This window comes from Bos javanicus, chromosome 25, assembly GCF_032452875.1.
Source record: "Bos javanicus breed banteng chromosome 25, ARS-OSU_banteng_1.0, whole genome shotgun sequence".
In the NCBI taxonomy this organism is placed as follows: domain Eukaryota; kingdom Metazoa; phylum Chordata; class Mammalia; order Artiodactyla; family Bovidae; genus Bos; species Bos javanicus.
Window position 1 is genome coordinate 6506083 of NC_083892.1, and position 18083 is coordinate 6524165.

The window sequence follows — 18083 nt, forward strand, 5'->3', positions numbered from 1 at the left end:
TTAGCGACTGAACAACAGCATTGTTACTACTCATTTTTCAGGGTAGAGAACTATCACCAGCCTTTTTATTAGATCCAGCAGCATTAGGAATATAACCAAGTGTATTATCTTCTTGACACAACCCTTGGAAGTTGAAGAAAGTATCTGGTAGGGCTTTGGATACCAAAGAAGCTTGGAAGTGTAGTACGCCAGCTACCAGAATGTCTTACCTTACAAATACAATTCAGTGTGTGTTAGGAAGGAAATTTCAGTGAAACCTGTCGATAAGGACAAGGGTTGATGAGAAAGTCACTGATTATGTCCATGTTATTAGTTTTGTCCTAGTTATATGCTTCTAGATTGCTTGTAAGGAAAAGCAGAGACATTACTTTGCCAACAAAGGTCCATCTAGTCAAGGCTATGGTTTACCCAGTGGTCATGTATGGATGTGAGAGGTGGACTGTGAAGAAAGCTGAGTGCCGAAGAATTGATGCTTTTGAACTGTGGTATTGGAGAAGACTCTTGAGAGTCCCTTGGACTGCAAGGAGATCCAACCAGTCCATTCTAAAGGAGATCAGTCCTGGGTGTTCTTTGGAAGGAATGATGCTAAAGCTGAAACTCCAGTACTTTGGCCACCTGATGGGAAGAGTTGACTCATTGGAAAAGACTCTGATGCTGGGAGGGATTGGGGGCAGGAGGAGAAGGGGACGACAGAGGATGAGATGGTTGGATGGCATCACCGACTCGATGGACGTGAGTGTGAGTGAACTCCGGGAGTTGTTGATGGACAGGGAGGCCTGGCATGCTGCAATTCATGGGGTCGCAAAGAGTCAGATAGAACTGAGCGACTGAACTGAACTGAACTGAACGAGCGGACGATTTCTCCTTCATAAGCTTGATGGCCTTTTTCATGGGTTTTCCATCATGTTTTAGCGAAGTAGACATTTCATGTGAATGGTGTCTACTGCCACCTAGAGGCAGTACATGCTAATTGCAGAGAAAGCATCTAGAAGCATCTCTGAAATGTTAAAACTCCAGAACTGAGCATTTGGAAGTGGCCTAGATGATTGAATCAAATGTTACTGTGACTTTTCTCCTGGTTCCTGCCTCAATGGGGGTATCATTGTTATATCATGTTATCCGGGCTTTTCCTTGGAGGATGGGACTGAGTAGGAGGCAGAGTAACAAACTATACCAGTAATGTAACATTGTCAACACCAACTTGGGTCAATATAACTTTCTAACATAGGCGCTCTGTGTCTTCATTGTCCAACACGGAAGCCACAGCCATGTGTGGCCACTGAGCACTCAAAAATGTGGCTACTGTGAGGAAGGGACTGAATTTCCCATTTGATTTAATTTTAATTCATTTCCGTTTAAAGAGCCACATGGGGTCAACTGTCATGAACAGCACAGGTCTGCAAAATCAAGAAAGGAAAAATTAAAACCTTGAAAAAATTTAAGTCCATCAGATGGTTACTTGGACTTCAGAATACCAAACAGCCTTTTCAAATGTTTTATGAGATTTACTAACGTTTTTATCTGTACAGCCTTGGCAATTAGGTAGGCATATTTTAAGATTTTGAACAGCCTGGATGAAAGAAAGAGTCTCCTTTCTAGATGAAGCTTTCTCTAATTACCTACTGAAACTCCCTGCCCCCCAGTTCCAGCGAGTCCTTGCCCTTACTTTATCCCCCTCCCTCTTATCTCCATCCTCCAGCTCTGTATTTCTTGAGTTTATTGTCTAGTTCTTCCCCCGTAAGAATTAGATCCATGATAGTAAGGATCTCTGCTCCTTTGCTCGTGGCTGAATCCTGGATCTGTGATGGGCACTCAGTGGTCTTTCAATAAATCTTTGCTGGATGAATGAATGATTCAGCAGTTTCTTCCTGCATTATTCCTTTGTTCTGGCATTTTTCTACCATTTTGAGGAAGCAAAAGCACATTGGATATATGTGGAATCTAGAACAAATGGTATAGATGAACCTATTTGCAAAGCAGGAATAGGGACACAGAGGTAGAGAACAAATTGTATGCATACCAAGGGGGGATGGTGTGGGCGTGGGGTGAATTGGGAGATTGGAATTGACATATATGCACTATTGATGCTCTGCATCGTAATACACTATTGATGCTATGCATAACCTAGATAACTAATGAGAACCTACTGTATAGCTCAGGGAACTCTACTCAGCGCTCTGTGGTGACCTAAATGGGAAGGAAATCCTAAAAAGTGGGGATATATGTATATGTATAACTGATTTACTTTGTTGTACAGTAGAAACTAACACGACACTAAAGCTACTATACGCCTATATATATATATATATATATATATATATATATATATATTTATGAAAAGCACGTTCAGGTCCACTCTGAGCCTCTTTGCTTTGCTCTTGTTCTTTTAGCAGACAGATGACGCGGCACCCACGGATGGCCAGCCCCAGACACAGCCTTCTGAAAACACGGAAAACAAGTCCCAGCCCAAGAGGCTGCATGTCTCCAACATCCCCTTCCGGTTCCGGGATCCGGACCTCCGACAAATGTTTGGTGTAAGTACTGCCTTTCTTCTCCTCTGCAGTGGCCGCTCCGGGGTCCCCAGAGTCCTCCCCTCCTCATGTAATTTCTTGGTATTCATAATACAAAGTGAGCAGGGGTGGGGGGAAGGCATTTTAGATCCTATCTGAGGGTATTCTTTGGCCAGGATCTCCATGATTTTAGGATAAACTTTTCTGCTGTGTTCACCATGTTTGCACTTGGACCAACGGTACTTCTTCAAGTTAGTAACTTGAATGTCGAATGGAAAATAGGCTCCCAGGTGCTTGAAACAAGCTCATTGCTGATCCCTTGTCAAGAGCCTGGGGACCCATGTGACAGCTAACATAGTTATGGGTCATCTTGGTTTTTCTCGCTATAGTGGTTGCCAAATTATTGGGAAGAGTGACTCATAACATATTTCTGCAGACCTTGCTCTTTCCCGGGTACTGAGCATCTATATCTCAGAGGTGATTGTAGAGAATAATTAGTTCTGCATAAAGCCTTGTTAAAACAAAACCACTGCAGATTTCAGAGTCTGACTTGTATCCTGCCATATATGTTCTTCTGGAATCTGTGGTGAGGATTCAGAGATTTAACTTATAAGATTATATGCCACAAATGACAGTCTTGCCCAAGCACCATGATGGAACAGGGAGCAAGACAGAAGACACCACCAACCCAGAGAGAAGAAATGGTAGAGTCACTTGACTGGGGGACATTGTGACCCTGATTCTCTTTTGGAATGACCTTTGCACCATCCACCTTGGGAAGGGATGAGCTTGCCATCTCTTTGGGCTCAGTTCCACCAAAGGACAAAGCTATGACAGCTTGGATATCATTCATTTTTTACAAATAGAGTCACAGTCCCTTTGTCTATGTCAGCCCAGCGCTGGTGGGAAATGTCTGTGGATTCAATGAACAAAATTACATTCTTAACACTCAATTGGCTGCCCAGAGAGTCCCCTTCTAAGAGCTTCTGGATGGGTGCAGAGATGACAAAAGGAATAAGAAGAGGCTCAACTTTCCAAGTCTAGGTCTGGGCCAGGTAGAGCTCATTCTCCGTATGAAAACACCAGCTCTGTGTCATCATTCTGCAATGGTGGGGTGAATGCACATGTTTTCTTTAGCATGCATGATGTTTATCAAGTATGCATTGGACACAAAAGCCAACGAAGTGTCATAGCTAAGATACCCAGGCCTGAATCCTGACATTTCAGTGGAAAAGGTCAGCTTGTGCTCTTTTATCTCTCTCATTTGGTAATAACCTTGAGTTGAGCCTCTAAGTCTTGCAGAGCAGAGATACCCTCGGGCAATTTCAGGTCAAAGATGACTTTGAAAAGTGCAGAGCATTCAGAGTTAAAGTCGAGGTTAAGTGTGTGTGAAGTGAGGAGACCAGGTTTGAATGATGGGCAGCCTGAGGAATTAGATCGCTTTTGTCAGGTCTGGTTCGAAAGTCATCTCGCTCTTCAATCTGTCTTAACTCATCAAGTGTCACTGGGATGTTGACTTGGAATTTGGTCCTCTTAATGACCATCCTGTGCTCTTTTCGGGTGTCACTCATTGCAGTAGACCCGGACTCCCACCCCTGAGGATGGCTGTGTGCTCTCTGGTCTTCTTGATTATCTTGAAAGTGACCAGAGGGCTCCACTGCAAAGGTATTCAAAATATTCAGAGCTAGATGCCAAAAACGGATCCTACTTGCATGAATATTCGAACCTGTCTGTTCTTACTGGGCGGTACAGGAGAGGTGGTAGAGAGCAAAGTCTTGCCAAAATCGGTCGTGCTACCAGTTGTCAAACCTTGGTCAGAATCTACTAGTTTCAGAGCCACTGTTTGTAAAAGTCAGAATTTTCAAGCAACTGACAAGATGTCAATTTGACAAGATGATAGAGACACTTAGGATCCATCTATACGTTCAGAAAACGCAGCACACAGTCAGTCATCCTGAAATTAATTCAGTTCATCACAAGCTGCCTGTGTGTCCATTTTTAAAAGTATGCAAGATTTTTTGGTGGGCTTTGTGACCATCCACTCCAGTATTCTTGCTGGGAAAATTCCATGGACAGAGAAGCCTGGTAGGCTACAGTCCACAGGGTTGCAAAGAGTCAGACACGACTGAGCATGCTTCTGCGCACACACATCTGTAAAAATCATCCAGCAGCTACAAATTCCTGGACTCTGCGATAACTCCGGCCTTCTTGGTTTACAACCACCATTCTGAAGACATGGAATTTTAATCCTGCAGAATCTATTCTTCCTGGGCAGACGTCAGTGGTGGCCACCCCACTCTGGTTGTGTGCTACATTTACTGACATGAATCACGTGAAAAGTCATCTGTAACATTCGGACTGGCTCTGCACTCCAGCTGAGAGAATTAAGCGTGGTTTCCTGTTTCAGGTCACAGTTACTCTAAGAAATTGCATTTTAATCCCAATCAGCTGTTTTCCACATCACTGGGATGTGAGATGTCATTTCTCCTTTTCTTCCCGTGTTTTGCCCTGGTTCCTTGTAGCAGGGGCTACAAAGGGAGAGACAGCAGAGAAAAACTCTCACAAAGATTTTCTGCAGTTTTCTTCTTGGTCCCTTTTGTTCAGTATGGCTGTGGGGACTGCAAGCCAAAACCACAGCACAAGAGTAAAGAGACTTTCTTTCCCAAAGTCCCTGACACCTGGCAGTGCTCTGAACAGGTTCTGTATCCATGCATCATTCAGCCGTGATGTTTGCAAACCCTACACGCCTATCGGTTACCGCAGGTGCCTCAACATTTCCTTTTAAACTGTGGCTTTGGTGCCTCCTTGTCACAATCCTCATTTCCCTTCTTCCACAATTCACTTTGTATCCTTTATGATGAATGTGTTGCAGTATTTGGCATGAAACCATCCAGATCATCTTAGATTTCCTATGGTTTCCCTTTCAGATGGAACATCCCTTGGTCAAAAATCCTGTGGCCACTACATCCAAAGCAGAGGCCAGAGCATTTTTCATTATTTATTTTTGGCTACTCTGGGTCTTCATGGCTGCGCGTGGGCTTTCTCCAGCTGTGGCAACCAGGGGCTACTCTTTGTCATGGTGCAAAGGTATCTCCTTCTGGTGGCCTCTCCTGTTGCAGAGCATGGGCTGTAGGGCATGTGGGCTTCAGTAGCTGTGGCACATGGGCTTAGTTGCCCCGTGGCATCTGAGGTCTTCCCTGACTACGGATCGAACCCATGTCCCCTGCATTGGCAGGCAGATTCTTAACCACTGGACCACCAGGGAAGTCCAGAATCCAGAGTCTTTTTTAAAAGATCAATTGGCATGTGAATGAATGGATCTCTTATATTATCAGGGGCCTTGGTGCTGGAGGTTTCACTGGAAAGAATGTGGATTCTGGCCCTGCTACCTTCCTCTTAAACATGTCAGAGGTCGCAAAGAGCGTGTTTCCTTTCCATTTGAATTCTCCATGGGCCCATGCAAACATTGTATGGATTGCCATCAAATTAGTCACAATGTCTTGGTCTTGAATAAAAAGCTCAGTTGAACCTAACATTTAAAAGTAAGCATTTGTGAAGTGAGAGAGATAGTTATGGGCTTCCCAGGTAGCTCAGTGGGTCAAGAATCTGCTGGCAATGCAGGAGACATAGGAGATGCGAGTTCGATCCCTGGGTTGGGAAGATCCCCTGGAGGAGGGTGTGGCAACCCATTCTAGTATTCTTGACTGGAGAATCCCATGGACAAGAGGAGCCTGGAGGGCTATAATCCATGGGGTCACAAAGAGTCAGACATGATTGAAGCGATTGAGCACGCTGCTTGTACACAGAGGTAGTTCTAGATTTAGACCACTGAGACAAGCCATTGTATCCTAGAGTGGTCTTCAGTAACAGCTACTCAGGGAGTACTGGGTCCAGATTTTACCTCATGCTTGTCCATGTGACAGCCATGCTTTTCTTATCAAACTACAGGCCTTCTGGGCATGAATATGACCCACCGAAGTCTCTATTGTCACCAAAGACAGATTACATGGCTTTCAGAACATGCAGAAGACACTTTCATTAAAAGTAGAAGAAGAAGGGGCTTTCACGATGACTTTTTAAATGACAAAACAGAGATGTTTTCAGACATGGCAGGGTGCCTCCTCCTGTTCCCACATCCAAAACGTGAAAACAGCCCTAAGAAAACTAGGATGTTGCCTTTTCTTAGCTTCCATGAACATTCTGTGAACTAAGCTTACTTTCCTGTTTTATACTGTATCCACTGAACACCTTTCAGAGGTTTTCAGAGAAATATTATTTGATCTGAGCCGGTCTAAACATGGGCGGTACCTCTTGCCCGAGTGTGTGCCTATAAGCTCCAGGATTTTAACCTTGTCGCATCTGTCGAGACCCCTCCAGTGGAAACTGAGATTTTGTTGAACACAGCTGAATGCCGGTGTTGGGCAAATAGATCCTAGTTATGTCTGCGAATGAGTCGTGTCTATTTAACTTGAAAATGTGCCAGCTGTGTTTACATCATTAGTACCAAACTTCCCAATTAAACTGTTGATACTATAAATATAGTACACAACTGCCTTAGAAAGGGGGCTTACATCAGCATTCTTCTTACGGCTTGTTTCACTGGCTTTGAGAAACTTCCACCCCGTGGCAACTGCCAAAGAAACAAACAATGGAGACCATTTCAGGGCATGTGGTGCCATTGCTCCATTTAGGGAATCAGACATGTGAAGATTACTTTTTGATTGGTGCTGTCTCAACCGGCAGCTTCCCAGGTGGCTCAGTGTTAAAGAATCTGCCTGCCAGCATGGGAGACACAGGAGACTTGGGTTCAATCCCTGAATCAGAAAGATCTCTTGGAGGAGGGCATGACAGCCCAGTCCAGGAATCTTGCCTGGAGAACTCCATGGACAGAGGAGGCAGGTGGGCTACAGTCCATGGGGTCGCAAAGAATCAGACACAACTGAGCAATTGAGCACATGTGTATCTCAGTCAGATCTTTTTTCTTTCTTTCTTTCTCATGTTTATTCCACTCATCCATGTATTCCCAATCCCTGTTTACTGGCGTTGACTTAATATAGTTATGAGGTGGATATTTCCCATGTGTAAGGAGCATGGTGGAAACCAATCAGGACCCCATGAGGTTTCTAGCCACAAACGTATTTCTGTGTCCCCTTCTCCGATGGGCAGGTTCAAACAGTTGCTCATCAGGGAAGGGAGGGGAGGCCGAAAAAAGGGAGGAGCAGTCAAGAAACAGCAGTGCAGCCTTGGGGCAGGTCTTGGTTTCCTTATAAGGGAAGCACAGAGCAGTATCTTTGAGCTCATCAGCAGAACTATAACCTCCAACACATGGAAGATGTTAACTATTTGATGCAGGACTCCTCATTCCAGAGAAAGTCACAGTTCGCCCATCACCACCTGAGACCAAGCGATCTCTTCAACCAGATCTTATTTTAAAGGAAGTGCGTTTGTGTTGACTGCTTTGAGAAGGTTCCGTGGATGACATTTGCTTGTTGGTTTTAGAGGAAGTCCTTTCCAAGTTTCTCTAACCATAAATATGTGGGCTTCCTGTCTCTTAGGCCTGAAATATACATGGTAGCATCTGTGTGGAACTGAATATCGTAAGGGGGTTATAGCAGAATGATGGCTTCTGAGAGAATCAGAAAGCTAGAGGATTTTTTTTTTTTTTAAACCATGGAACTCACTTCGCCTTTCAACGCAAATCTTGCATTTCTCAAATCTGAAAATCATCTTCTCTTTTTAACAGTTTTCTCTGCCCAAATCTAGGGCATGGAAAAAGCAATAGAACCATCTTGTCTTCACCAAAAGAATTCCTAAGTGTCCACTGATCACAGGGTGAGGGAGTTGTGTGTTTCCTGGTATGTCCATAGAGCATGCTAGCCATGGAGACCTTCTGTCTTCTCTCCTGGTTGAGCCTTCTCTTCTTGGTTTCTTTCTCTCCTTCTCCCTGAAGTCGAGAAGCACAAGAAGAAGCTCAGTAAGAAAAATTCAAGTCTGTAATCCCCAGGCTGAGTACATATCCTGAGGGATGGGCACCTTTCTGTGGCCCAGGATGACTTAAGCTTTGGATTTCTTTTTCTCATAGTCAGAACTACTTTCATTTCAAGGTTTTAAGCTATTTATACTCAACTGGAGTCTGCGTTCTTCTCTTTCCGAGGGAACGTAGATTTATTTGTATGTTCCAGAGGATAGTATCTATATATTCTTCCTTTTTTTTTTTTTTTTGAATCTCAGTAAGATCTTCTTGGCACTTATAGTCTGGGTGTCTCAGTATCCTCTGAGTGGGGCACATCAGTCAGGCAAGCTGCCCCCAGTTCTCTGGATTCTAATTGCTTGTTCCCTTTCTCTCCTGCCCCTCCCACCCCATCACCCTGTCCTCTGTGACACAGAAGCTGCGTAAGGCTTTCCACCCAGGGGAGAGAGACAGAATACAGAATTTCCTAGGGTAATAAAAGATGTAATAAAAATACCCAGGCTGCAAAAGCAAAAAGCAAAAACGTTGCTGTTGTTCAGTTGCTCAGTCATGTCCAGCTCTTTGCGACCCCATGGACTGCAGCATGCCAGGCACCCCTGTTCTTCACTGTCTCCCAGACCATGCTCAAATTCATGTCCATTGAGCCGGCGATGCTATCTAGCTATATAGCTTTGACTAAATGGACCTTCGTTGGCAAAGTGATGTCTCTGCTTTTTAAGGAAAGTTCCAAATCAGAGGAAAAGAGCCTGGAAATATTACTTTCTGTAGTTCTTTACGTGTATTTTAATCCCTAAAACAGGCATTTGCTCTTAATTCTGCATCAGGGTAAAATTTCTATCTGATTTTCCCCTGGGCCTCGTCACTTACTTTTATGCCACCCTCTCTTACCTACCTTTATGTAGAACACACCACACTCAGAAAATGCCCACTCAACTTCATGCAATCTAAGAAAACAGAAAGAATTCCAGCCTCAGGGGACAGGATTTTGGATTATCAGATGCTTCTGGTTCAGGGCCCTTGTTCTCATTTTTTTTTAAAGTATGAATCACAGATTTCTTGGTGTGTATTTGTCAGGAGGACTACAGGAAATAGTCAGTGACTAGTTGGGGAAGGAAATGGCAACCCACTCCAGTGTTCTTGCCTGGAGAATCCCAGGGACGGGGGAGCCTGGTGGGCTGCCGTCTCTGGGGTCGCACAGAGTCGGACACGACTGAAGCGACTTAGCAGCAGTAGCAGCAGTTGTATTAAGTTACAAAATATAAAACACAGTAGTTGCATGTGATTTCAGATAGCAAATATTTTAGTAAATTTAAGTATGACCCAAACATTGTGCGGTGGTGGTGGTTTAGTCTCTAAGTTATATCCAACTCTTGCGGCCCCATAACTATCGTCTGCCAGGTTCCTCTGTCCACGGGATTTCCCAGGCAAGAATACTGGACTGGGTTGCCATTTCCTTCTCCAGGGCATCTTCCCGACCCAGGAACTGAGTTTGGGTGTGCCCCCTGCCTTGCAGAAATATTCTTTACTGGCTGAGCCATCAATTAAAGTACCATTGTGTAGGGTATGCTTATCCTGAAAAACCTGAAATTTAATGGAACAGCTATAGTTTATTGGGGAAACTTTGTCATCTGAAATGTTGTTTCTAGGTTTGAATACGTTGAGTTTCTTGCATTGTTCAAAAAGCCTATTCAGGCTAATCGTCTAAAATCTTTATGTTTGTTTAACAATAGGGAGAATCATCTTGCAAGAAGGACATTTCAACCTGAGGACAGACAGCTACAGTGGTTTCTTGCTTGTAAAGGGTGTCTGTGTAATGGATATTCCTTTTAGCTTTACTTCTCTTATATGGCCTGGCTACTCCTGGCTTTTATGAAGCCAAGGTCCAAAATCCTAAACGTCTGATTTTAGTTGGATATTTTAAGTTATCAAAATCCCACTTCACTAAGGATGCTTCATCCAGTGGCTAGTGACACAGCCTAGAAGGACTGTTGTATATATTAGCTGTTTTTAATGTTTGCTGCTCAGTGCCTTGGAAAGCAATCAATCATACATCAAGAAAGAAAACTAGAATTAACCTCTTGTTTACATACTTGGTACTGGGTCCCTAATTACGATATCTCATATGATGGGTTATGCCACAATATGGAAATAAAACATGCAGTTGTATTTTCTCTTGGTTCAAGTGCATCATTTAATGATAGGAAAACATCAAATGAATAGCCTTGATATTAAAAGAGAGAAAAATTCTGACTTGGGGAACAATTACCCATGCATAATCTGATTGCCTCTGTTTCTCTTCTTGCTTATAAACTATTTCTATTTTTTTGCAGCAATTTGGTAAAATCTTAGATGTTGAAATTATTTTTAATGAGCGAGGCTCAAAGGTAAGCAAGTTAATTCACTTTAGAATTGTTTAGCTTTATTTTGAAATGCTTGTTATAAATACGGGGAAACAACTGCACTGTTTTAATCAGCACGTTGTGAAAATACACTTCGGTGGGAATTCCTTTAGGGACCATCCCCCCCACCCCACCCCCATTTCCAAAATGGTGGGGAATACACTGGATTCAATTTAAAATGTATAAGGGGGTATTTGAAAATTGCTGTTTTATAGATGTCTATATATCAAGTTTCCAGAGGAAAACTACCCATGCTTAAAAAAATAATGTTGTTGCTACATTTTTGTTTTTCAGTGATAATTATGTTCTTTATATTAAAAAGTGAGTTCATAGTCTCATGAGCAGGTAAATATGTGATTATTCTGTATTAATAAAGTGCAGTTATTTTCCTGGGTTGTAGGGGAGAAAATCTCATATACACCAACCTTTTGAATGAAATTTAATCCATTAGTCTGTGTACCCAACCCCATTTTGCAATTTGCCATTGCTCTGAGTTAGCTTTTCCTAGGAAACCAATTTTTAAGTAGATTTTTCTTACAAGTAACAGTGTTAGTAAAAATCAGAGGTTAGGGATTTCCTTGGTGCTCCAGTGGTTAAGACTTCACCTTCCAAGGCAGGGGGTGTGGGGTTCGATCCCTGATCAGGGAACTAAGATCCCACCATGCCTCATGGCCAAGAAAAAACAAAGCATAAAACAGAAGCAATATTGTAGCAAATTCAATAAAGACTTTAAGAATGGTCCACATTAAAAAAAAAATTCTTTTTTTTTTTTTTAAAATCAGAGGCTATATGGGTGAACTCCAGCATCGTCAAAATACAAACATATTAATAGAAAGCAAAAAAAAAAAGCCACCAAACTCTTCTAAAGTATCTTCTGTGTCAGTGATCATCTAAGACCAGCGCTCACACCACCAGCAACATCTGCAAATTTAGCAGAAATGCAGAGTGTCAGGGTCCAACCCAGACCTATTGAATCAGATCCTCTGATATTGGGGCCCAGCAGTCTGTGTTGTAACAAGCCTCCCAGGCTATGGTTAAAGTTACACATCCTGTGTCTCCTTATTCTCAACACACACCCAGGCTTCATTTGAATGCAGACTACGCCTTTGCCCGCTGGGATTTCATGGTGGCTCAAGTGTCCTCTTTTTATTTGCACTCACGGAAAATGCAGAAGCCATCCTACTCTCCCTGGACCAAAGTGGTGCACTGGGCAGAGCAGCAGATGCTGTGAGGAAGGTGAAGAGAAGTGAAAGTCACTCAGTTGTGTCCGACTCTTTGCGACCCCATGGACTATACAGTCCATGGAATTCTCCAGGCCTGAATGCTGGAGTGGTTAGCCTTTCCCTTCCCCAGGGAGTCTTCCCAACCCAGGGATTGAACCCATGTCTCCCCCACTGCAGGCTCATTTACCAGCTGAGCCACAGGGGTGCTGCCAAAGACTTGGATATTGACATCAGAGCCTAGGAAGTGACCACATCCAGTAACTCCGCCTGGCTTCTGGTCCCCCAGGAACGCTCAGCTTCCTTCTCACTTCCCCAGACTGTGAAAGTAAAAATGGAGAGAAATTCATTCCCAAACACAGAGAGATCGCAGGTTTAGCCCCAGAGCTTTCCTTACAGAGACTGTTTGGGACAAGCCAGTATCCAGAAGTGTTGCTTAGAGGAACACGTTTTGGGACTTCCCAGGCTGTCCAGTGGTTACGACTCTGCACTTCCACTGCAGGGGCTGCGGGTTTCATTCCTGGTCAGGACGCTAAGGTTTCATACGTCATGTGGTATAATAAAGAAGAATGGGTTTTACCTAAGGGAGGGGGGGTGCAAAAGCCAGTCTTCTGGGTATAGGAACCACCACCTCCCCACAAAACAATCATTTATGATTCCTTGGGCAGCCTGCATAGGTTTTGTATTCACTGACTTAATGGTAACTGAATTGTATTAACTGAATAGGAGAATGCTGATTGAATTGAGGAAAGAAAATGCCAGTATTCTCTTTGCCACAGCCAAAATGGTGTTGTGATATGCTGGATGAGTAGAAAAAAAGAAAAAAAAAATCAATTCATTAGACTCTGAAGTTCTGCTACTTTAAGGGCCTTGTCTTTCTGCTGTAATTTCAGATATTTACAGTAATCCTTATAATATGTCAGTAGTTTGACCTCCAGGCTGGGGGAAAATAAGTTAACTCTTTTTCTGCTGTGGTATGAAAAACCATTACAGGGACTTTTTCTACATGTACAAAGCTACGTACATTAAGAGAAAAATGTGCCCAATCGTTTTCACTTATGACAGGTGTATTCTGGGTGAAATTGTAGAAGAGGACGTGGAAAGTTGGCCAACTTTCTTTTAATCCTGAGTCCAAAGTGCTACTGCCTTTAAAGTTTTCTTTTCTAAATTCATATTTCACATATATTTTGTTTTGTGACTTGCCAGTTGGAGGAAACTGTTTAATTTTTTTTCCCAGGGTTGTTTGAGGACATTAGAAGAATATCATTTGTTATTCTGAAAGTACAATGGTGATGCTATTTTTAAGATTTCTTCCGTCATTCCTGTGATGAGCCTGTCTCTGGGGCTTTAGGAATAAGACCATTTAAGTTTGCCACATCCAGAGACTGATTTTGTGAAGCTGCTTTTTTTTTTTTTTTTTTCATGAAGGAACCTTAAAAATAGCCTCTCTCAGTGGGTTTGCGGAAAGAACCAGTCTTGCAGGTGTCGGAGCTGACTGGTACCACTGGAGTGTCCTGGAGACACTGCAATTGGGAACTGCTGAATGAAGGTAGCAGCCCACACAGGAATATCTTTCATAATTGAAAGGGGAAGTGTTAAGTCGCTCAATCATCTCGAGCTCTTTGTGACCCCCCTGGACTGTAGCCTGCAGATTTCTCTGTCTGTGGAATTCTCCAGGCAAGAATACTGGAGTGGGTTGCCATGCTCTTGTCCGGGACTTGATGTTATCCTCAATGGGAAAAGTCTTATGCCTCCACCGTCGGAATGACCTCATTTTCATCGTTTGATGGTGGAGAAGCAGCCAGGAAATGGGAGAGCCCTTACGAGCTAGGAGCTCACCTTCGGGCCATCGTCTTTGGGGACCTTCCCCGGGACAGTCACTCAATGTAAACTGAGGATGGCTGTGTGGTCTGGGGGTGGTTGGTGTGTGTGTGTGTTTGTGTTTGTGTGCATGCGTGCATGTACACCTGTCCATACACAGGCAATATCTATATTATCCTGAGAATATATAATGTACAAGTTCATGTGTATATGGATAACAAGTAAGCAAGGAAATCACATTTTAAAAGGATCTGGCCAGACTTTGAAAATGCAATGAGCTGGCATTTCGGGGGGTGAGAGATCCTACCATTCAAGTTTCCTTTTAGGAGTAAAACATTGTGTTTACCTCTGAAACATTTTATCTGGCGGGATAGACAGAGATGGCTGTGTCTTCATAGACCTGGGAAATGTGCAGTCTGCTCTTTGATTCAGTGGTATCTATAGTACTGGCTTGGGCTTCCCTGGTGGCCCAGTGGTAAAGAATCCTCCTGCCAATGCAAGAGTCGAGGGTTTGATCCCTGGGTCAGAAAGATTGCCTGGAGAAGGGAATGGCAACCCATTCCCAGTATCCTTGCCTGGGAAACTCCAAGGACAGAGGAGCCTGGCGAGCTACAGTCCATGGGGTTGCAGAAGCATCAGACAGGACTTGGCGACTAAGACAAGAAACACAGTCTTGGTTTCACTCTGGTACCAGGTTAGTGAATCGGATGTGAGACAGACAGAAGTGCTTCCTGTCCTCAGACTTCCCTAAGTCTCTGAGAGACAGATCCTTAAGACAAACAAGTGTGATACAGTTTGCTATGTTCCCTGGTGAATGAGAGGCTGCTGAGACTCCAAGCAGGCAGACCCATCTTGTTGAAAGCCGAGAGGGCTTCTGGGAAGAAGGGGCATTTCAGCTTGGAGAGAAAGATAAGTAAGACATGCCCCAGGGGAGGGAAGGAAGAAAGATGGTTTTCCAGGGAGAAGGGGCTATGTGGAGAAAGGTGATTGGGAACAAGTGTGCTGTAAAGCCCTTAGTCCCACAGGAAATTGAGTCTTCAGACCCTTAATCAACAGCTCCTCCTCTTCTAGGTGATAGGAGCTCTCCGTACTAGAAACTGGAGGAATTGAGTTTTCATGTAAGATGAAAAGTCAGCACAGCATCCATCCTGGGTGCTTCAAAGCTTTGATTTGCACGCTAAATGTTGTATGTGTGTTACTACAAAAATATAGCCCACAAGACTAAAAGAGAAAAATAACTGGGATACAGAAAGGCCAGAATGTATGTTTCACAAAAAGATGGAAAAATAAATGTCATGGCTGATCCACGTTAGGGTTGCCATTGTCTGCCTAGGGGTCACGCCTTCCCATCACAGGGCACAAACATCACAGATGTCTTCTGCAGGACTATGCCTTCTCTCAGCCACCTCCCCACCACCACCACCTGAGACAAACCTTGGGAAGTAGCATCTGTCTTCCAACTGGCTCCTCCCTGCCCACTGTAGCCTCCCCTGAATCCTTGATCTTTATATGGGCTCCTTACAGCGTACTCAGATCCTGTGTTCTCCAAGCCAAATCCAAAAGGTGCTTCTTTTTGAACTGAGATTAAAAAAAAAATATTCAGGGTACTTATCAGAATATTCTAAGTATTGCATTTTGCCAAAGACAGAATACTGACCATGAAGTGAAAGTGTTAGTCTCTCAGTCGTGTCTGATTCTGCAATCCCATGGACTGTAGCCTCTGTCCATGGAATTCTCCAAGCAAGAATACTGGAGTGGGTAGTCATTCCCTTCTCCAGGGGACCTTCCCAACCCAGGGATCGAACCTAGGTCTTCCACATTGCAGGCAGATTCTTTACCATCTGAGTCACCAAGGAAGCCCACTGACCAAGAAGCAGGGCAAAAGATACAAGCTTCGTTGCCACCTACTTTCAAAGTTGCCAGCACCTATGCCTGCTGGAGTGGGTGCCTGAAAATGGCCAGGTGGCAGTCTGCCTGGCCACAGTGTGGCTCCCCAGATAAGCACCTGGCTATCTTCTGATCCAGGGATGTCACATCCCTTCTTGGCTGGGTGGAGGTAGGATGGTCCCATGGGACAGGTAGGAACTGCCCTTTGGCATTTGGGTGACTGTTTCTACAGCAGGGTCTTCATGAACCCAGCTTTGCCAAATTTCAGCTAGGCTTCTCAGCAGGCTGAAATGAGATGTATTGAACCACTCAGAAAAAAAAAAAAAAATGTTTAGCAGAAAAGAATAAGAATAAAAAAGAATCAATGTATTATTTTTACTTGAAAGCAAAGTGAAAATGGAGTAGGATTCCTCTTTAGTTTATGAACTTGGGATTCAGAAAAGATTTCTGTTTCTGCTTTCATCTCTCCCTCATATACAGGATGCAGATTTTAGGCCGGTGTGGTTTGCCTAGGATTTAGATTGGAATCATTCTGACTCCATTTGTGGGGATTGTGTTATTCAAGTGGGTTGAGTGTTCGGTTCTTCCCAGCACTGCGGTGACAAAGACTGTTAGGACCCATTAGCAGCAATGATGCCACCAAGTCCTCCATTGGTATGTCACATTGGACTGTGAATTTCCTTTCTTAGGCAAGTGAGAGAATTGTCCCAGATAGAGTCACAGTCCTCGTTTCCCTAATTATTATTAAATGTATGACATGGCTCAGCATGCTAAAGCCTTGGTCTTAGAGGTCAGGAGGAGAATATTTTTGTGTCATTTTGGCTGATTCCTACATTTAAGATCTGAATCACCAAGTCAAATAGATATTCACCACAAAAACCCACTCCACTCCCTAAACTGCTCTATAGAAACTGGCAATGTAATTCTGTATAGTCAAAGCTATGGTTTTTCCAGTAGTTATGTACAGATGTGAGAGTTGGACCATAAAGAAGGCTGAGCACCAAAGAATTGATACTTTCCAACTGTGGTACTAGAGAAGATTCTTGAGAATCCCTTGGACTGCAAGGAGATCAATCCAGTCAATCCTAAGGGAAATTAACCCTGAAGCTGAAGGCCCAATAGTCTGGCCACTTGATGCAAAGAGCCAACTCATTGGAAAAGACCCTGATGCTGGGAAAGGTTGAAGGCCAAAGGAGAAGGGGGCGCCAGAGGATGAGATGTTTAGATAGCATTACCAGTTCAATGGACATGAATTTGATTGAACTCTGGGAAATGGTGACAGATAGGGGAGCCTGGCATGGTGCAGCCCGTGGAGTTGCAAAGAGTCAGACACTGCTTAGTGACAGAAGAAGCCATGGAGACCCAATTGCTGGACCACACAGGTAACTTTTTCGGCAAACAGATTTCTGGGCTCCGCTCTGGGATTCTGATCCAAGAAACATGTGTCAGGGCTTAGAAATCTGAATGTTTCATATGCCCCCCTGTTCTTTCTGATGTATAACTGAATCTGAGACCCAGTGGCCAAATCAGAGGCATCAAATGGTACCAACCCTCCAGATTTTATTTTTTGTCTATTGAAGTGCTATTATTTCAAAATGAGTCAGCATGTATGTTTGTGTACCAAATGTGGCTAATCCCATCAGTGATGAGCAGGACTAAGTAGGGTCTTCCTAAGCTTATAATCTTAGATTAGTCAGATAATTCAGATCTGTCCTTATCACAGATCCTTACTACGGGAAATAGGTAATTCAATCTAATCCCCCAAGTAAAGAATTTTTTTTTTCCGTCTATCAGATCGCCATCTCTAATCTAACTTGACTACATCCATAGCTGTTATGCTCTATGGAGGAGCCCATCATAATATTGGAAAGTTCTCCCTTGTTGGAACCCTGGGTAACAGCTCTCTGAAACTGAAACAGCTCTCCAAAACCCTGAATTTCGGAGATTTCTTTCATGACCTAGTGAGGAATTGAGAGTTAACAAGTTGGTTATGAGCAGCTGAGATTTGTAATTGTTTGTTTTATTAATAAGACTGACTGTCCTACCGTTCCAGCTAAGTTTAACACCAACATTTTCCTTTATGTAAAGATTACCTAACACAAAGAGCAATCTTGGCACATTGCATTATTTTACCCTGTTTATACTGTGAAGACCAGAAAGAGCTGGGCAGATTTACACTGGAATGGTTTCAAACGGTTGGTGTATATTTCGGAACAAGATGTACAAATATTTTTAGGGGTTTTAAAAATAATGTCATAATTTCTGTACTCTTCTT

At 43.4% G+C, this 18083-nt stretch overlaps 1 protein-coding gene across 18 annotated transcripts in view; it reads left to right on the top strand.

Moving 5' to 3' along the window:
- RBFOX1 (RNA binding fox-1 homolog 1) overlaps positions 1–18083 on the top strand; it is a 2444696-nt gene that overhangs the window by 2300274 nt on the left and 126339 nt on the right. For all 18 annotated transcript variants that reach the window (XM_061401054.1, XM_061401052.1, XM_061401049.1 and 15 more), the window contains 2 exons: positions 2391–2534; positions 10812–10865. In XM_061401054.1, the coding sequence (XP_061257038.1) occupies positions 2391–2534; positions 10812–10865 (198 nt within the window). The remainder of the gene's footprint in view (positions 1–2390; positions 2535–10811; positions 10866–18083) is intronic.